Here is a 22,142-nt window from a genome sequence, read left to right on the forward strand (position 1 = left end):
TCTATGGCTTCCGGGAGGGCTCGCCCTAACGTGCTTACGTCATCATACGTGCTTACGTCATCATACGTAAGCACGTTTCATCCAACAATAAAATTTGTCGCCACCTAGTGGAATCTTTAATAAAAGAAACTTGAGTGGTTTGTTTTAATAGTGAGTATAGAAACAAACAAGATGTATTGTAAGAGTCACTTTATTTTTCATTAATATTAAAGAAGTGAAGTTGCCTTTATATGCTTAAGCTGTTAATTTATCCATTGCATGGGTGGACCTTATCCTTATCAATCATCCAGACATTTGCTCCCCCTGAGAGATTTTGCAGGAGCCGCCACTGCGGTCATGGTGTTATATTTGACCATACTTCACCACGCTGGTTGGTGAAGCAGGAATGCATAGATGGTGAGAGCATAGTTTCGTAGAACGATTTATTTTTCTACGCTGCTTTCAATGTACTAGACGTCTGTGAAAAAGAGCGTTGTAGCTCATCAGATTCCTCCAGTATAAAGATATATTCTGAAATGTTATGATGTAATCCCAGGGGTGATAATGAACAATAGACTTCATTTCACCAGGTGAGGACCAATGGAGATAACAAAAAGTCTCGTTTTTAAGGGTGACCTGGGTCAACAGCTGATGAGAGTCTTTTTCAAACCGGAGCAAAGCACAGCAGCACGAATTACTTATCACAAAACACTTTCACTTTGAGCAAACAGGAATGCGGGCGTTGGGTTGTATATCCATACAACAAAGTAATGCCGCTCATGCTTGGCTTCTGCTGTTCACTCACAGTAGGTTTCATGAAAAGGCAGATTGTTACCATTGCACTAACAAATGCAAACTCAATGCTATTATAAAAACATGGTGCAAAATGTAATAAAATAAGGTGGAATTTAGTTATAAACAAATTACCTTCAACTTTGCACGTGAAGTATCTGGATTGCTATGGGAAACCGCCGCGTTAGTGGGCCCGGGACGTTCACTGCGGAAGGGATGCCGAGAGTTGTTCCGACTACCATGGGTGATGGCCCGTTCACTCCTGGCGCGGTGTCTCAAGGATTTGCGAAGCTGTACTTGGACGGTGTGTGCCTCTGCTGTGCAAGGTGGTGGTGATGGAGGTTCTGGGCTTGCGGTCGCTCACAGCCAACCGCACCGTGTACTGCACCATGGAGGTAGAGGGAGGGGAGAAGCTGCAGACTGAGCAGGCCGAAGCTTCCACACCAAAGTAAGATAAATGTGCTCTCCTTTCTTGAATCTAACCACACGATTCCTTGCATCCGTGTCCCCCTGCACTGTAGCTCATGTTGCAGCTCTCGGCAAGGAAAATCTCAGCGCAAGCAGGGACCTCTGAAAATGCTTAATTTCCTGGACAGACTACTCTTATTGTTATTTTTATGAGCAAATTCCTCTTTTTCATATCAAAAACGATCTCACCACATTAATCATTGACACTGCTCCACTACAATAATTTAATTAATAGTATTATATGCATAGATGTACTGTTAAATTGGCAGGGGAATTAATTAGTAATTTCTGTGAGGATTTCTCAAATCCATAGTAAGTGTGATTTTGAATTTTGCTTTATGCTTACCAGAGACTTCCTACAATCATTGGAATGGCTCCACAGAATGTAATTGAAATTTATAAAGTTGGGCATAAAAAAAGCGTTCCCTCATAGACAGGCTATCTGGATAGAGGAGGAGTTTTCCTTTCCCATTAGGGAAGATGTGCAAGGCTCCAGCAAACGCACTCCCCAGCTTTTGCCTTATGTGCTTCTTGGTTGATTCCTTGACTTGGACAATGCCTAGGGAGTTCATTGAAGAAACCAGTCTAGAAGTGAGATCAGTCATTATCATCACTTGAGGATTGCCAAAAAGCTCCACCCTGATGAAGAGGAACAGCTCATTATATGACTGATTCACAGCAGCTTCGTACTGGGCTGCAGCATCATTATCTTCATTGCTGGCAACCTCTTCTTTGGAAACCTCATCTTTGGTGTGCAGTGGAGAGCATGGCCTGTGGTAGTGCCCTTCAGCTGCTACAAGGTCTCTACTCAATGGCAAGGATTCTGCTGTTCGTTTTATTTGTGGCTGCACTCCCGATCTTTGCTCGTATTGTCTCTCTTGGCATATTTGTTGGTTTTCTGACAAAATATTCACTCTGCGTCATAAGTCCTAGACGTATTTGGGGCATGTCGAGCTGTTCTCTTAGTTTATTTCTCTTCAGCAGAGCCACTGGCACTTTGCTTTTCTTTTGCAAGGATGCCATCAAGAACTTTCTTCATAGTGAAGATACTGCGACACTTTCTGTGGTAGTAGATTTCTGGAATCTGTCCGTCAGGAATGTCTTTTGCCAGTTCCAAAACTGGTGCATGATTTCGTATCTGAGCTGCCCTGAGCAGAGTTCTCCAGGAGTCAACAATTTGTGGTGACACCAGCTTATCTGTATCATCAGAACAGTTGATGATGCACTCCAACCATGGTCGCTTTGGTAGTGGGCTGTTACTTGCTTGTTTCACCGGTGGCCATATTCAGTCAATTTTCACCTGCACCATACAGTACAATCAGAAATCATCATTACTTTGGTGCAAAACCTGAATTAATCTGTCAGTACTTTGGTTACACATTGACGGAAGCAGAGAGTTACAACCCAAAAGCAAAACTAACATTGATAAAGGGTAAAATTAATTTTAACTAATCTTAACTAAATTAAGGGGAGGTACTACAGGTGAATAGGCAAACAAAAATTATTGTCCTTTTATCAGAATGAAAAATGACCATATGAATATACACCCAAATTTAAGGTTTTTTTTGTATTGTGACTTTCCCCCCATTCATTTATGCATATTAGGTGTTATCTCATTAAATATGCAAAAATTTGCATATTATATAAAACACAATATTGACTTAGTAGATGAAGTCAGATCTTTTTGGTTTGTTTTAATGTGATCAATACCTTATCGGTTGGTAATCTACAGAGGCTTTTGTCAAAATATTGTTCTTTCAGATAATGATGTTAAAATACACTTGACACATGTTAGAAAACAAGATTTTCGCCAATTTTTTAAAAGATATAATACCACATAAAATGAAAATGACAAAAGATATCAAAAAATCCGTCTGAACATTTCTAGCTATTCCAAGTAGGAAGCAGTATGTAGAATGATGTGGCTTTACCTATTAGGAAACATGAGTTGTCAAACTCGGCATGCAAAATGTCATTTTGAGAATATCGCAATGCCAGTTCTGGAATTGTGATTCTCGTAGCAATGAGATTTGAGAGTTCTACTTGTGTTCTCCTTCGTATTTCCATGAAAGCAAGGTAAATAGCCATATATGACTAAGCGAGACATCTGCTCCAGAGAATAAGCTTTTCAATGATATGCAATTCAACTAAGTTATTTCTTAAAATGCGGAGACATTTTGCGATGAAATATGCTAAAAAACGCTAATTTAAGGCTTTGTTTACTTGGCGAAGTTTGTATAAAATCGTAAAAACTAACTATTTCTAAGTTGTAAATAGTTAGTTTTTCTGATTTTAATAATCAAGTTATTGGTAATAATTGTGTGCATGTTATGAAAGTTCACAATTTATAGAAGCAAAATAAATAAATAAATTACAAACTGAACAAAAATAATTATTTTTTGCCTGTAGTACCTGGCCTTAACTAATAATCTTAACAGGTACATTAACAATACATTGAGGGTAAAGTTAGCACTTGAGATATCTTTACTGAACAGAAATAATACAGAACCACCAGTACTTTCCTCACCTGCCAGGAAATTATCATCAGCAAACAAGCTGCTAGAAACAGAAGGAAAACGGATAGCGCCAATCTATTCCAGACTTAACTAAGTCACTGAAATTGAAGAACAAGCGTGAATAAATGCAATAATATGTAAGAAATGCATGCCTTGGTAACAAACATCTATTTGTAAATTATACTGGTAGGAACGAAGTGGACCAGCCTACAATAGATTATATCGTCCGTCCGTTTGTCCGTCCGTCCGTCCGTGTAGCAACATCGCCCCCTACTGCAAACACTTGGCATGACCCTACAAAAACCTTTAGACTCAGTGAGGCTTTCCTGGCTAAACAAGTGTAACATTCCCTTATAATTCCCTCAGATAGCTTTTAATTAAAATATTTAAATTAATGAGGCTTTCCTGGCTAAACAAGTGTAACATTCCCTTATAATTCCCTGAGATAGCTTTTAATTAAAACTTTTAAATTAAAATTTAACTCACAGCGTCCTAAAGCCTACAGCTAGGCCTAAAGCCTAGACATGGGCCTCAAACTCTCCCTTCGTATCGTACCCCCGTGTGTGTGCAAGGGAGTTAATGTTTAACAATGTTACATTTCCTGATGCTTTTAAATAGAAACATTTAAATTTAAAGCTTCTACATAAATAATAAAAACATTTAAATTAAAAATTAACTCACGGCGGCCTAAAGCCTACAGCTAGGCCTAAAGCCTAGAACTAGGCCTCAAACTCTCCCTTCGTATCGTACCCCCGCGTGTGTGAAAGGGAGTTAATGTTTAACAATGTTACATTCCCTGATGTTTTTAAATATAAACATTTACATTTAAAGCTTTTACATAAATAATTAAAACATTTAAATTAAAAATTAACTCACAGCGGCCTAAAGCCTACAGCTAGGCCTAAAGCCTAGAACTAGGCCTCAAACTCTCCCTTTGTATCGTCCGATTAGGTGTAGCAACATTCGCCCCCTACTGCAAACACTTGGCAGGACCCTAGAAACACCTTTAGACTCAGTGGGGCTTTCCTGGCTAAACAAGTGTAATAATACATTATGTTTATATTCTTTGGTTATTCGTTCCTACCAGCCCACCCCGCAAGGTCCTGTTTTATTGTCTTAATTAACAGCAGAGGTGTTGGAATGTTTTATTTGTAACGTCCGGGCAATTAAGTGTGATTGCAATAGGTGCAAAAACAGGTTTCCTGTGAGAAAAATTAAACAGCTGCTCATTTGGAAAGATTATCATGTATTATTTTACTTCTGTTGGTGTAACAAATAAAATGGCACCATTGAAGTTTTTCTACCTTTGGCGGTACCGATAGCTGGTCTGGCCCAAGGACTAGTAGATGTAGATGCCACTGTACTCTTTGGTTTTTTTCGGTAAAGTCACGTAGGTTAAGAAAGAAAACAAATACATTAAATCACGACGTTTCGGAGGAAACACAAGCTTCCGTCTTCAGGTGGAACCGTCACAGCAAAATTACTGTATCAAGTGAAGAGAGCTCTAAGAGACACGACCTTATATATTGGTTAAGGGGAGGGGGGAGGAGCCAGGATGGGCCGTGGGGGGGTTATAAGCAACTTCAAATCTAGAATAGATGCCACTGGTTTTCATGTTCTGCAGATGTAGATGCAACCACCACCATCTATTGCGCAGTGGTTGAACTTACGACTCTCGGTCCGAACAGGCAACTGGACATACGGACAGGTTTGTTCGTATCTCTGAAAGTTAGTAAGTCGAATGTTTGTAAGTAGAGGAGTCCCTGTAGTGCAGAATGTGAGTTGACTGTTATTTTTTTCCATGAAATGTAAACATTACAGTTTTCACATTCGTACAATTATCTATTATTTTGGTATTAATAATCATTAGACATGAATAATTGTCTTTGTTTATAATGTATTCTGTTGTGAGCTAATATAATAATAATCATAACACAGTCCTTGTAAATCCACTGCTGAATGAAGGTCTTTCCATGCTGTTATTGGTCATGGGAGGGTTGTTTGACCGTACTTCATCACGCTGGTCAGGGCAGGTTGGGGAAGTGGGTGTTTAGGACTGGTTTGGAGATCACTCACCACTGATGTTACCCGGGGCAGGGAATCAAACTCAGGTTCATGGCACAGCACACTAACTACTGCATCACTGCGCTCCTATGTGCAGATATTGACATACAAGGGAGTTTGATATCTCTTAAGTCCCCACTAAACACCCATCTTTTGAAAAAAGATTTTCCACATCAATTTTGATCCTCGTTGGCTCTAGCATTGTGTATTTACTTATCTTTGCCCTTTTCATGCACAGTGCCTTATGCGTACAAAATTTTGTTACATATTTTCGATTTCCAGGTTGTCCAAAAATCTGGCCTAACAATTGAAATTCGGATGATCAAAAGTAGTTTTGGAATAATCCGAAATGTGATGTCCCGTGGCGTCGCTCCTTTGCCTTTCCTGCCACAGTGCCATCACGTGATTCTATTTTGACAATATATTTAACGTCACTTTCACTTGCATAATTCAAATGTAAAATTGTGTAACTGATGGAACTATATGTTCACACTTTACATTCAATTATCGATCTTTACAATTCTTAAGGGGATAAAATGTAGTGTTGAAACAATGAAAGTTATTTTAACTTAACACATTTAAATCTGGAAATACAAAATAAATATGAAATTGGGCCTAAACATTCCAGGACACTATATCTGAAAAAATTAAATCCGAAAGACATCGCTCTCATCAAAAATTCCGCATTCGTTACCATTCCACATTTAAAGAGGAATTTAAATTGACAGGAGTTATCAATCGTAGTTATGTTTCTAAATGTTACACAGATATAATTGTATTTGCTGTAATGTCAAATGTCCATACTTATCACACAAATACTCACCGTTGTCCTTCCCTGCACCTCCAATTAGCGCGGTTGGCTATGTACACACTCTCACACATCGCACCTAACGTGTCAAGGTGTGCACGGCAGTGTCCGGGTGTTCACCTGTCGTGGCTGTGGTGTGGCTGCAGGTGGGACACGCAGGGGGATTTCAGGATCAATGTCCCTCTGCCCCTGGTGAAGGTGAAGTTGTTTGCAGTGAACAGTAGAAAGTTGGCCCTGGAGGACAAGGAGCTGGGACGGGTGAGTCTGGCATTCAGACTGCAAAGCAGTTCCATTCCTGCATGTGGCATTACATTCATGAATGCCAGTTTCGAACTCGGATCCTGGTAGATTATCAGACAATATATTTCTTGCCATCAAATACTAATTCGTGTTTGGATCACGCAGAATACTTTTTATGATAAATAACATGTGTATATTACGATTGTAACGATGTAGCATCAGTAGGGTCAAGCTCTCATGATGGTTTAATCTCAGATCAGGTGTTGTGTTAGTGCGGGGTAACATTGTACATTTAACATATACGTTTTTGCAGCAAGTTTTTGTGATTCATGATCGATGTTTTTTTTTATTAGGTCACCTCATGATCTGGTAAAATGTCTATCGTAAGACCCTCTTTCACCTAACATAGCCACTAAATTAAATTATCACGAGACCAAGCATTTAATGTGCCATTTATTATTGTATCAGCTCACTCACTGTTGAGTGGAAGTCCAATTATCACAACCATATTCAGTAATTAGATCCGCGACGTTTCATTTGAAACTATGCCAAGTATCTTCAGGACAAGATCCAGGAAGTCCGAATAACTCACTTCCAAGATGGTATTGTGACTTTCTGTTCCTGGAGCGTGTTGTACTCCAAAAGATTGACATATCGTTTAAACCACAACAGGGACGGTTGAAACGAAATATGGAAAGCAATGATGATGTAATAAGGAAAAGGAAGTCACAACCGATGTGATCAAGACTTAAGTTCAGATGGCGGGACACATTGTAATAACAAGCATCGAAGGTCGATGTTGACTATGCAACAGCTGTCGGATCTAACATAAGAAAGGGAAGCTTTGGCAGGAGCATTAGCATCAGTAGCATTGATCCATGACAACTTCCGGCTTTTTAAAGGTTTTGTTTAGTCATGCGGTGTAGTGTTAAACTTATGATGTAATATTCCTTTATGGTGTTTAATCAGTCGCAGTAAAACATTGGTGAATGTTTAACTTTCCGCTGGAGTTTATCTTCCCACGTTGAAGAGGGCCACCGATACGTTCGGCGCAAGTCCTAACCAGGCTGTGTTTACCACTGGCAGGTGATCCTTCAGCCCATGGCCACAGCCACTCGCGTCAACGAGCTGCATGCTCTGGCGGTGCCCAAGAACAGCGTGGACCAGGGGATGAAGATTAAACTGGGCCTGCGCATGGACAAGCCGCAGAACATGAAGCACAGTGGGTGAGGAGAGTCTTTCCATCTCTAGCCTCGCTGAATTTCTCTTGAGCGAGTTGCTGTTGCCGCTGCAATATCAGATGAAATGGTGACGTATGCATGTTGAACTTCATTCGCACCACCGCACATAGCCAACCGTGCTAACCGGAGGTGCGGGGGAAAAGACAACAAACTAAACACAAAAAGCAGTTCATCTTCTTGGTTCTTTCGCTAAAGTCACGTAGAAGGGAAGTAATAAAATAATAAAAATAAAACATAATAAAACAATTCTCACGACGTTTCGGCCACAACGCAAGCAGCCGTCCTCAGGTGAAAACCAGGTCTGTCGAGGCGACAGCGTCTGAATGAAACAGCACACGTGCTTGGAGCATATATAAGCTAGGTTGGAAGGGGGGAAAAGAGCGCCTTGACAAAAGAATATGCATATCAAGAGGAATTTAGCATATTTATGGGAAATGCAGGTATGTGATTAGTACTACTCATGCCCGTGCATTATGCAGGATTAGCAGCATCAAAGGGAAGGGATATGGGAAATGCAGGTATGTGATTAGTACTACTTATGCCTGTGCATTATGCAGGATTAGCAACATCAAAGGGAGGGGATATGGGAAATGCAGGTATGTGAATAGTACTACTTATGCCCGTGCATTATGCAGGATTAGCAGCATCAAAGGGAGGGGATAGGGGTAGCATTAATAAAGGGAAGGAGTGTTAATAGTATGTAGCTGCAGTAACTAAAACCACCACGTAAACAACTAAAGTATAAACTACATAGTATCATCAGTATACTAAATATATTCTACAATAAGCTGAGTTACTAACAGTAAGTAATATATTACAATTCTACGTCGTAAAAAAAATATATAATATGCTTCCATCTAAACTTTATTCTCTTACATACACGAGTCTACACCGTACTATATACTGCCATAGACAAACCCAACATTAAATTATATACTGTATTGCTATAAACCACCCTATACCTTATACATTGTAATATTGCACTATGTATTATTCTACCCACCCTAATGTATATCACACTGCTTGATATTCTCAGGTTTTTTCGGTAAAGTCACGTAGGTAAAAACATTAAAATTAATGAAAGTAAAATAAAACAAAACAAAAATAAAATTCACGACGTTTCGGAGGCAACACAAGTCTCCGTCATCAGGTGGGTCCGTCACAGCCGAATTAGCTGCATCAAGTGAAGCAATGATTCAAGATGTAATCCCTTATAAGCAAGTTGAAGGGAGGTGGAGAGGGGGGGGGAGAGCTTATCAGGCTGTGGTAGCCAATGAATGGAAACGTATCGGGAGGGAGGAGGAGCGGTGATCAAAGACTGCACGCAGTGCTCAACACAATGAATGGAGACGTGTCGGGACGGAGGGCGAGCGGCGATCAAAGACTGCACGCAGTGCTCAACACAATGAATGGAGACGCGCCGGGACGGAGGGCGAGCGGTGATCAAAGACATCACGTAGTGCTCAACACAATGAATGGAAACGTGGCGAGCGGTGATCAAAGAACAATGAAGAGATTACTGTTAAACACTGTGGATGTTAACACTCGGTGAAGTAAATTAAAATAGTGCCTGTCAGATAAGATGGTCCAAAAAGTGTAATTAAGTCTTTTTTGCGTGGTTAATAACATCTTTCCAGTGATTACTGAGTTTGTACCCATCATCACGGTTGAAATTATGTCTGTGTTTGTATATTTGTATGGCTTCGTGTACAAACCTTTGATGGTAGCCCGGAGGTTTGCAGAGAACCTTGGTCTCGGAAAAGACAATTTCATGAGAGCCCGCCGAGTTGTAGCAATGATCAGCAACGGCCGAAGAATCAGTTCTGCCGTGTTTCAGATCTGACTTGTGCTCGCGGACACGATCAGCAACATGACGTTTTGTTTCTCCAATGTAGCAATCACCACAAATGCAACTCAATTTGTAGACTCCAGGATACTGTAAGTCAGGAACGACATCCTTCACAGATGGAATCAGATCACGGATTTTATGCACTGTACTGAATCGGACTTGGATCTTATGTTTGTTTAGAATTTTGGAGATCTTTTTGGTCACGCCTGCTATGTATGGTAACGTGTCTACAGGAAAGCCACCCACACAGATTCCTACTTGAAACCGGATTCCCACCACCACCCATCTCAAAAGAATTCTCTCATCAAAACGCTATACCACAGAGCCCATGGCATTTCTGACAAACACCACCTGACCGGTGAATTAAGACATGTACATCGGGCCCTCAGGATGAACGGATACTCTGACCGTACTATCCGCCAAGCTGTCTCTCCCACCACACAGAAACAGCCACATGAAACTCCGACCAAAACCATCACCTTACCATACATAGCAGGCGTGACCAAAAAGATCTCCAAAATTCTAAACAAACATAAGATCCAAGTCCGATTCAGTACAGTGCATAAAATCCGTGATCTGATTCCATCTGTGAAGGATGTCGTTCCTGACTTACAGTATCCCGGAGTCTACAAATTGAGTTGCATTTGTGGTGATTGCTACATTGGAGAAACGAAACGTCATGTTTCTGATCGCGTCCGCGAGCACAAGTCAGATCTGAAACACGGCAGAACTGATTCTTCTGCCGTTGCCGATCATTGCTACAACTCGGTGGGCTCTCATGAAATTGTCTTTTCCGAGACCAAGGTTCTCTGCAAACCTCCCGGCTACCATCAAAGGTTTGTACACGAAGCCATACAAATATACAAACACAGACATAATTTCAACCGTGATGATGGGTACAAACTTAGTAATCATTGGAAAGATGTTATCAACCACGCAAAAAAGACTTAATTACACTTTTTTGGACCATCTTATCTGACAGGCACTATTTTACTTTACTTTACCGAGTGTTAACATCCCCAGTTGTTTAACAGTACTCTCTTCATTGTTCAGCCAGCATTGGTATGAACATGGGCATTTTCGTTCTTTTGTCTATCATGTGTATCAGGCCTCCCCTCCCCCTCTCTGTCCATTGTGTTGACGTGTGCAGCAGCAACCGCGTCCAAGCCGTCGTTCTTTTTTTTTGGCCCCCCCCCCTCCCCCTCCCGATGCGTTGTACTTAGGACTCCGTGCTGTCTTTGAGCCCCGCCCCCCTCCCTCCCGATACGTTCAATTCATTGGCTACCACATTCTGATGAGCTCCCCCCCCCTCTCCTCCCCCCTTCAACTTGCTTATAAGGGATTACATCTTGAATCATTGCCTCACTTGATGCAGCTAATTCGGCTGTGACGGTCCCACCTGATGACGGAGACTTGTGCTGCCTCCGAAACGTCGTGATTTTTGTTTTATTTTATTTTATTTTCATTAATTTTGATGTTTTACCTACGTGACTTTACCGAAAAAACCTAAGAATATTCCTCTTGATATGGAAATTATTTTGTCAAGACGCTCTTCGCTCCTGCATCCCAGCATAAATAGTCGCTCCAAGCCTGGAGCGTGCCATTCAGACTGTCTACTTGACGGACCTGTTCTCCACCTGAGGACGGCTGCTTGCGTTGTGGCCGAAACGTCGTGAGAATTATTTTATTTTGTTTTATTTTTATTATTTTATTACTTCCCTTCTACGTGACTTTACCGAAAGAACCAAGAAGATTTATGTACTGTGTTGAATCGGACCTGGATCTTGTGTTTTATCAGGATTTTGGAGATCTTTTTTGTGACCCCAGCAATGTAGGGTAAGGTGATGGTCTTTAAAGGCTCCTCAACAGGATCCTTCTTGATGGTTGGAGTGATGGCTTTGCGGATTGTGTAGTCGGAGTAACCATTAGCCTTAAGAGCTTAGCGTACGTGTTTGAGTTCACTGGCAATGTGTTCATGGTCGGATATGCATTGGGCTCTATGATATAGAGTCTTGATGAGGGAATTCTTCTGGGATGGATGGTGGTGGGAATCCGGTTTTAGGTAAGCATCCATATGGGTGGCTTTCCTGTAGACAGAGTGGCTCATTGAACCATCAGGTCTCCTTTTAATTAGGACATCCAAAAAGGGTAGCTTGCCATCTTTTTCGACTTCCATGGTGAATCTGATGGCTGGGTGTATGGAATTGATGTGGTCGAGAAATTGGTCTAGAGCAGGCCGGCCATGTGGCCAGATGACAAAAGTGTCATCTACGTACCTCTTCCATAAGGTCGGGCGTAGAGTGGCAGTCTGGATGGCGTCAGTCTCAAATTTCTCCATGAACACGTTGGCTACAACCGGAGATAGGGGGGAGCCCATTGGGGTGCCCTCAGTTTGCTTGTAGAAAGTTCCATTCCAGGTGAAGTATGTATTGGTTAAGCAGTGTCTCACCAGGGGGGATACCCCAGCGTTCAGTCCTTGATGAACCAAGTCTTCAATGATTGCGATGGTGTCAAGTACAGGAACTTTGGTGAATAAGGAAACCACATCAAAACTGACAAGCAGGTCGTCTGGGGACAGGGAAATCCCCTTGATTGTCGATACCAGGTCAGTAGAGTTTAGTACCGCAGAGGTGGTTTTTCCAGTGAAAGGCCGTAGGATTTCAAACAAAAAACGAGCCAGTTTGTAAGAAACACGGTAGGACAAACACCTCAGCCGTGGCAGATCACTGTTACAATTCAGTGGGCTCACATGATATTGACTTCTCCAAGACAGAGGTTCTCTGCAAGCCATCTGGCTACCATGAGAGATTCGGTCATGAGGCGATCCACATATACAAACACAGAGATAATTTCAACCGAGAAGATGGATTCTGGCTTAGCAATCATTGGAAGGACGTAATAAACCATTTTGGATCTTAACTGATTGTGTTCACGTTTACGGTGACTTTCAGACCGCGTTCCACTCACTGGCATTGTATTCTCTGCAGGGAATGGATTCTTTGCTCCGCTGCAAGTTTTCCTTCACTACTCACCCATTGACATATTTCGTTGCTTCCTCTTAGTATCTTTCACACGACGGTCAATGGTACAGTGTATAATAACAAATATTATAACATTTATATGCTTAATACAATGTACAAAGTAATATATAGTATCGTAATTGTATAGTCAATATACAGCAGTGTGATATACATTAGGGTGGGTAGAATAATACATAGTGCAATATTACAATGTATAAGGTATAGGGTGGTTTATAGCAATACAGTATATAATTTAATGTTGGGTTTGTCTATGGCAGTATATAGTACGGTGTAGACTCGTGTATGTAAGAGAATAAAGTTTAGATGGAAGCATATTATATATTTTTTTTACGACGTAGAATTGTAATATATTACTTACTGTTAGTAACTCAGCTTATTGTAGAGTATATTTAGTATACTGATGATACTATGTAGTTTATACTTTAGTTGTTTACGTGGTGGTTTTAGTTACTGCAGCTACATACTATTAACACTCCTTCCCTTTATTAATGCTACCCCTATCCCCTCCCTTTGATGCTGCTAATCCTGCATAATGCACGGGCATAAGTAGTACTATTCACATACCTGCATTTCCCATATCCCCTCCCTTTGATGTTGCTAATCCTGCATAATGCACAGGCATAAGTAGTACTAATCACATACCTGCATTTCCCATATCCCTTCCCTTTGATGCTGCTAATCCTGCATAATGCACGGGCATGAGTAGTACTAATCACATACCTGCATTTCCCATAAATATGCTAAATTCCTCTTGATATGCATATTATTTTGTCAAGGCGCTCTTTGCCCCCCCTTCCAACCTAGCTTATATATGCTCCAAGCACGTGTGCTGTTTCATTCAGACGCTGTAGCCTCGACAGACCTGGTTTTCACCTGAGGACGGCTGCTTGCGTTGTGGCCGAAACGTCGTGAGAATTGTTTTATTATGTTTTATTTTTATTATTTTATTACTTCCCTTCTACGTGACTTTACCGAAAGAACCAAGAAGATGAATCCCTGCAGTCACGAAAGCTTTAAATCGAAACAAAAAGCAGTTCTAAAGAAATTCGTTTTTAATATAGATTTAAAATGACATCATCCTTGATTGGATGGTTGCTGGTTGGAAAGTTTCCAGCGTGCTGTGCTTTACGCATTTCAAACGACGTGCACACCCTGATCACCAGACCAAGGTTTTTTGATCACCATTCACGTAATTCCACTGATATGATCATCAGTTAGGGCAGCCGGGTGGCGCAGGGGTAACACGTGTAACCTGCATTAATTTGCACAGTGATTGCAATTGTTGAAACATTGTACAACACTGATCCCCTATTGTACAATGTGCGACCTATTTCTATGAAGACTAAACTTTTATTTTTACCAGGTAAGGCCCACTGAGCTAGTTACAAATGATAGCCCAATAAAGTGGCTTATCTTCTGGAAATAAATCTTGACTTAAAGCTTTCGTGAATGCAGGAATTCATACTCTTTGGGTCTTTCGGTAAAGTCATGTAGATATAAAAATAAAAATAAAAATCACGTCATTTCGATCGCAACACAAGCAATCGTCTTCAGGTGAAAAAATACAGCAGGTGGACTGTTGAGGCAGGAAAAAATATTGTGGAAATCTATAGCAGCTAAATACTCTTAAAGGGATGTTTCTAAATGTGGAGGGAAAAACCGGAGGACAGAGATCAAATCCACGTGACCACAAGGAGAACATGCAAACTCCAAATATAGAGGCGGCAAGGTAGGGATTGTACCTACACACTCCTGTATGCCAGGTGAGGTAGTTAACATCTCGTCACCGTGCTGTTCTCAAGGTTCAGGTAGGAACGCATGGAATGTAGAAACTTCCTGATAAGCCAATCAGAGGGCAGGGTTAAGAGTAGGAATGGACTTATTAATCGATCCCCATTCACATTCACACTCATGCATGAGCCCTCCTCACGACTGACCACAAGGCACTGTGTTCCCAGCTACATATTCATTAGCCATCCCAATCACTCGTAAAACTTATAATACATTGACAACTCCACGTACTTAATAATTAGCATCATTATGGAGAATATAAGTAACAAAATAATAAGCAGTCAATGACGTGAGTGATTATTCTGTGTTATAAATGTAATTTTCCGGCGAATTAGGACCCATATCTAACGGAGAGGCTGTTGCCGATAAACATCTTTCTGTTCACCGAAATTGGTGTTAGCAATCCTGATTCTGCTGATGAGACACTGTGTGTATCGAAATTGGTCCAGTGGTGCTTGTGTTGAACCAACGCTGATATTATTCACTCCTAGAAGGCCATGTGTGACTCGTGGGATGTGTCAAGAAAATACTTTGCTGTTTTACGTGGAGAGTCAGATATTTGAAGGTGTATTGTCTGCTTCTGTATTTTGTTCCATGTACTCATGATCAGGTGAAATTGAACGACTCAGTGTCATGCATTCATCATTCATTCTTCCGACTTTATATGCACTGCACGTGTGTTTTGTGCGTGTGATGTATTATTATTATTGTGCTCCATGCACCTCCCGCAGAGCACACTGTAAGGACGCTGCTGTGTGGTAGTGTGAGTTGTAGTATGCTTATCGCAAGTGTAGTCTCTTTCCTAAACTTATGCCGCGTGATTTAATATTCCTGGATTTAAAAAATTGTTGATATTCAATAAAATAGTTCTCAAAAGTTACAATTGCATGCGGTTTGATGGCTACCGTCGTCCTTAACCATTTATGCACGCATGGGTGTACGATTACCGTAAGGTTGGACTTTGCACATTGTATTGCGCCTAATTGTTGTTGTGCTTTCCTGCTTGTAGATATTTATGGGCCCAAGGGAAAAATGTTTGGAAAAAATGGAAGAAAAGATATTTTGTCCTGGTGCAGGTAAGGATCGTGTAAATGCACACAGGGTCATGTGAATGTTTTTGTTTTTTTACAACGGAAGATGTATTAAGGTTAAACCTGACTGCTCTCCCGTTTATTTTTGCCTCAGTGCATCTGCATTTTGAATGTCTACCCATGTTGATGCTAAGTTTGTACTGAACTTACGCGAATTTCCTAAACTGTGTTTGACCTAAATGAATGGGTTCCTCGTCGAGACAATGCAAGCAGCTCAGCGTGCCGGCATGCAGCAGAGAACCCTCTTACCCGCTGTAGCAAGCTGTGTTCCTCATACCGATGGAGCATCTGCGGTGAAGTGTTTCTTTCCATACTCGTCTTCCTTTTGAGTTCGCTATCACGGCTGCATATCAATATTTCTCAAACGCTCGAAAAAGCATCTCTCTAACGCGCAATATCATAATCTCTCAAACGCTCAATATCAGTATCTCTCAAACTCTGGATATCAGTATCTCTCAATCACTCAATACCAGCATCTCTCAAATGCTCAATATCAGCATCTCTCAATCACTCAATATCATCATCTCCCAAATGGTCGATATCAGCATCTCTCAAACGCTCGATATCAGAATCTCTAAAACTCTTAATATCAGCATCTCTCAAATGCTCAATATCAGCATCTCTCAATCACTCAATATTAGCATCTCTCAAGTACTCACTATCAGCATCTTTCAAATGATCGATATCAGAATCTCTAAAACTCTTAATATCAGCATCTCTCAAATGATCGATATCGGCATCTCTCAAATAATCAATATCAGCATCTCTCAAATGCTCGCAATCAGCATCTCTCAAACTCTCGCTGTCAGCATCTCTCAAACGCTCACTATCAGCATCTCTCAAACTCTTAATATCAGCATCTCTCAAATGCTCGATTTTCATGTCATGGACTTGAATCAACTCTCGCTCTCTCTTTCTGCCCCTTGTCGCCGCCGTTGAGGGGCAGTCGTCGATTATGCGCATGGTCGATTGTTGTGCAGCTCCGCGGTCGTGCGCAGGAGGGGTGGCACCCATGCCAAAACTGGTGCCAAAACTGGTGCCAAAACCGATGGCAGAATTGGTTCCAAAACTGGTGCGAAAATTGGTTCCAAAACTGGTGCCAAAGCAGTGTGCTCATAGCCACATTCCAGTCTATGAAGCCTGATACAAGGCAATCTGGATAACTGGGCCGTATGCACAAGTGATGTGTGCTGGCGATATAAGGCGGTTTGATACGAGACCCGAGAAAAGTAACAATCACAGTATTTGAAATGATTTCGTAAGACTGCCACCATGAGCCCTAGAGGGGAGAAAGTGCATCATTCCATCGTTTTGACTGCTTCCAGGTCAGCCAATGCACGTTCGCCATCTGCAGCTACCGTGAGCGCAAGGCGGAGCCACAGGAGCTGATGCTAACGGACGGCTTCACCGTGGACTACACGGAGCCCCCTGCAGGTAACGCCACTGCGGTGCGGCCCCCGTGGAGGAGCCCCACGGCTGCCATGGGGAATCACGACCACATTGCACCGAGTAGCAGCAGCCAGCAGCCAGCGGCCAGCAGCCAGCGGCCAGCAGCCAGCGGCCATCAGCCAGCAGCCAGCAGTCAGGAGCCAGTAGCCAGCAGCCAGCAGTCAGCAGCCAGCAGCAAGGAGCCAGCGGCCAGGAGCCAGCAGCCATCAGTCAGGAGCCAGCAGCCAGTAGCTATCGGCCAGCAGCCAGCAGCCTGTCAGCTGGGCAATGATTGCTGTTGTGCAATCCCTATTGAGTACCTTGCTGTGTTTATTTTATTTTAATTTGTACGTCGCGCCTTACGTTCACCGCAGACGTGACTGGAGGGCGTGCGTTCTTCCGCGCCGTGAAGGAGGGTGACTCCCTGCACCTGGCGAGTGACGACGATCAGGACTGCGTGCTGTGGGTGCAGGCGCTCTGCCGTGCCACCGGACAGTCTCACAAGCCCCTACACCCATCCCAGGGCGGCAAGCTGAGCGCACCCGGAGGGACGCTGCTGCCGTCAGAATGCACGTGAACTTAACACGGCGCTCGCCGTCACCACGCCCGCTGTAGAATAAACTATAAACTATTTTAATTATGTTACCAGGTAAGGCCCAATGAGCTATGTAGTTATTTTTCAGAAGTGACCTGGCCATTACAAATGATAACTCTACGAAATGACGTATCATCACGTGGTAATTCATAGCAGCCAAATACTTGAAACACATGTTGATTCTTAAATATGGAGGGGGAAAGACCGGAGGACCTGGATAAAAATCCACGCGATGCCCAGCTCACCCTGGCCACTCTCAAAAGCGAGACTGTCCTCGTCTCTTGAGTTCTCACCTGCTTAAACAAAATAAACTTGAACTTAAATATTTGTGGACAGATACATACCTGTTTCCCCATTGTTCCCCCTTTGTACCCCCGTGTTCCCTGTGGGAACTACGCAGCCAAGCAGTGACATGGTAATTTCTCTTCGACCATTTAACTGTAGTACAGGTTTAATATTCCACAAATTAGCTGTAAATAATGGGCATGATATAAAACGTTGAAGCCAGTGTCTCTTGCTGCTCGAATGAGCACGGGCCATGGACAATCCCCAGCCGGTGTGGGGATGTCTCGGGGGGCCGTGGTTGTGCCCCCTCTCCATAGGGCAACGACCACAACGTGCTTCTACAGTAAATGGAAACGTGTAGACCGTAGTTACTTGATCGTAATAGGTATTAGGAATTATATACATAGGTTCATGTGGGCTGTTCCACGCAAACGTAATGAAAGATCAATGCAGACATTAGACTTGGTGTTGAAATTTCAGTTTATTGTACCTTTGGCCCAATTCCAGGGAACCATGGCACTGACTAGGTCCATTGTTGTGGATTCCTGGGAATACCTGGAGTGTGGGACTGATCCTAGTGAGCTCCTTCTCTATGATGAGGGCCTGTGGCCTCTGATGTACAAATATTGTCCTTCACCAGCACTGTGCCTCGGTATATAGACACATGTGCAGTGAAGCTTTGACAGAGATCTCTCATCACACAGAGTCCTTGCACTGCAGTGATTGGCTCGTAATGGATGAGTGGATGTTATTGCTTTGCTGAAAATCTTGTGGTGCCCCACCCTGTCAGTGAGTCCTGTCATTACTGTGGTGTGCTCTTTAGGAGTTTAAATTGTCTGGAATCTAATAATTACGTGAACTTGATTTGAGTGCTATTCAATAATATATTATATACTGCTATGCATTCTAAATGGTGGGAGATATATTGTTTCAAAATTGCAAAACATGTCTAGATACAAGTAGTAGCTTTTAAAACTTAATCAGGAGTAATTCGTGAGGAGGTGGAACCAGCCGGTGAGGATGCGTCCCTGCATGGCTGGAACTCGGGGAAAACAGCTGATCATTCGTGTTGTGGCCGCTGCCAGGCCATACACACTCTGATTGCAACTGCTAAACCCAACATATTGCCCTCCACGTACCCAGAGAAGCCTCACTATGCATCGAGACTTGTTTTTATTTCAGGAATTCCTCAATGGGAAGTATTGGCCAATTCCATGTTTTGGTTTATTATGCTATGTTGAAGGAAACCCGAGTACCTGGACAAATCAAACACATATAAGGAGGCAACACACAAAAACCTGCACAAATAGATTCGTAAAATAATGACTTTACTGCCATCTCTTCCCCACCTCAAAGCCAATCCTTATGACACTCGGCACTCTCGGTTTAGATCTGACAAGTTCTGGCACATTTGGGCATAGGTGAGTAATTCATCATTGGGAGCTTGCCGGTTTACCAGCTGAGCTATATGCTGACTAGAAATAAACCCAGTGCATTGGCACTTTTCCGTACACACACACCCACAGATACCCAAACTGAAATGCAGATGGTTTGTGTTGGTACACCCACAGCTGATCGAGCCTCCAAGTACGGCATCGAAGAGCTGATCTGGGCCAACCCCAGCGACTTTGACCACGACTCCTTCTTTGAGCAGCTCCAGCGAAGCACCCTCGAACACCGGCTCAGCGACTCCATCTCCTGCCTAGCAAGTCGCAATGCGTGAAGCGCGCGTGAATTGGGGGGGCGGTGACGCAGCAGCCCAGCAGTCGCACGTTGGTTGCTTGTTGCAGAGGTTGGCGGTTTCGAATTTGGCAGAAGGCCCTGGTTAATCCTGCGAGTGTATAAATAAGAAAATACTATGCGCCGTCTGCTTCACAGTGGCTGTTAAAATCCCATGATATTCGAAATGAGTCTTGCATTGTGGGCCAGCGTCACAGTCGAAATTTGCCAAATTCTATAAATTACTCGCAAATTACCTGCAGATTACTGAATTGGGATTCGACACAGCAGCGTCGCCCCCCTACTGGCAGACTATTGTCTGATTGCAGGCCAGGTGCCGAGATACCTTGTGCTACAAGTGGTAGGTTTTAAAACTTCATACACGTAGCAGGGACAGCTGCCACTGGGGGTGCCCATTCGAATGTTTAAAAACATGAGACCTAAATAATTTATCATATGTAAGGCACTCTGATTTGCCCCGGCATTTTGGGGGGGCAAAAGGTCTATTAAGTGTATATCGTGCAGTGTAATTCTGTCATTATTATTCCACTTGTTGTCCTTCCCCCGCACCTCCGATTAGTGTGGTTGGCTACGTATGGTGCAAAAGAAGTTCAACATACATATACATGTAACCCTTCAGTACACACTTCACTGGATGAAAACTTCACAGGAGGGTCCTGTGAAGTATTTTGCAGTCAGGGGCGAGAATTGCTCGGTGTAATCTCAATTGAGTAATTTGCAAGTGCATTTTATGGGGAGGATGTTTAGCCGAAACCGTTTATATTGTATGTTTTGTTAAAAGCTATGGAAGGAAACGAAAACCCTGAGGAAAGCCATGCAGAACAGGGAGAGGACATTAACTCTCGTATATGTGCGTATGTATGTTCAACTTCTTTCGCACCATACGTAGTCAACTGTGATAATTGAAGGTGCGGACACTCCGCACAGAAAGGCGCCTGAGTCGGGAATCGAACCCAGGAGATTCTGTAGTGAGACACGAGTGTTACCACTGTGCCACCCTGCTGCCCTTGTGTAGTCACTTGTCTGATTAATGACTCTGTGTATGCACTACGCAGGGTGTGTGTGGTTGTATATGTGTATATTGAACTTCTTTCACACCGTACGTAGCCCACCGTGCTAAATCGGAGGTGCGTGTTGAATGGCAGGGCTGGTTGAGCCCAGGGCAGGTGTTCGTGCTGGACGAGTACTGCGCCCGCTACGGCGTGCGTGGCTGCCACCGGCACCTGTGCTTCCTCAACGACCTGCTGGAGAAGGCCGAGAGTGGCACCATGATCGACCCCACGCTGCTTCACTACAGCTTCGCCTTCTGTGCTTCTCACGTGTTCGGCAACAGGTCCGGTCAGCAGCAGCTGGTGGATCTGAAAATTTGGTGTTTTATCGATATTGACCGTAGAAAACATGCTGAATGTTTGTTTATTAATGCGGGGCCCTATATAACAAAGCTTGATATTTTGAGAACCGCCCCCCACCCACCGTTGGGAAGTTTCTAGATCAGCCCCTGAGCTCAGCTCAGTGAATTGCTCTCGTTAATTGAGTAGGTTACGCGGTGTGATGGTGAGTCCAGACAGAGGTCGCCGCTCCGAACCCCCCGGCGTGACACTTGAAGCAAATGGGAAAGTTTTCTGAACTCTTCCCCCTGTTCACCCCAGCAGTACAAATGGGTTTAATGCAGCAGGTCACGTGTGGTGGGGTAATGTGTGGTTACTCCCACCTCTTCCTAGACTGTGTGTTCAGCGTGGAAGAGTAGGCCAACATACTCTATATAGGCCCTATAGAGCACACACTGGTGGAGGCCCTTCTGCCAGCAGTGGCACGACTGGGCAATTGCAGGGCTGCACAATTTCCCAGGTTTTGCGTGCGTGTACAGTATAGCAGGCATTTTAAAATTGATATCCGGAGGAGAAATATACTCGAAAGGGCAAAAGAATAGATGTTTGAAAATCTGTGTTCGTCTAGAAATATGATTTCCAGTCATATAGTCTGTTGTAACCAGGTGAAGCTTCTCGAGATGAAACGTTTTCAAATGAGACTGGAAACTACAAATCGGAATTCTAATATCAATCCATATATTATAGTGAAACGGCAATTGTGGAAAAAGTTATTGTAAAACAGGACAATGCGATATAATACGATACCCCTGGTGGTGATTCAGTCCAACACAGCTGTACCTATGACTGACACTCTTGCCAATGAGCGTGGAAGAACATGCAGTGC

At 42.9% G+C, this 22,142-nt stretch overlaps 1 protein-coding gene across 1 annotated transcript in view; it reads left to right on the top strand.

Moving 5' to 3' along the window:
• The window catches only part of LOC144934888 (calcium-dependent secretion activator 1-like), a 94,370-nt gene that overhangs the window by 51,546 nt on the left and 20,682 nt on the right, over positions 1 to 22,142 (top strand). Inside the window, exons 6-13 of the mRNA XM_078861158.1 lie at positions 1,098 to 1,219; positions 6,774 to 6,885; positions 7,954 to 8,093; positions 15,799 to 15,865; positions 17,206 to 17,314; positions 17,683 to 17,862; positions 19,718 to 19,893; positions 21,074 to 21,261. Of these exons, the coding sequence (XP_078717284.1) occupies positions 1,098 to 1,219; positions 6,774 to 6,885; positions 7,954 to 8,093; positions 15,799 to 15,865; positions 17,206 to 17,314; positions 17,683 to 17,862; positions 19,718 to 19,893; positions 21,074 to 21,261 (1,094 nt within the window). The remainder of the gene's footprint in view (positions 1 to 1,097; positions 1,220 to 6,773; positions 6,886 to 7,953; positions 8,094 to 15,798; positions 15,866 to 17,205; positions 17,315 to 17,682; positions 17,863 to 19,717; positions 19,894 to 21,073; positions 21,262 to 22,142) is intronic.

The sequence above is a fragment of the Lampetra fluviatilis genome, chromosome 11 (genome assembly GCF_964198595.1).
Source record: "Lampetra fluviatilis chromosome 11, kcLamFluv1.1, whole genome shotgun sequence".
Taxonomy (NCBI): domain Eukaryota; kingdom Metazoa; phylum Chordata; class Hyperoartia; order Petromyzontiformes; family Petromyzontidae; genus Lampetra; species Lampetra fluviatilis.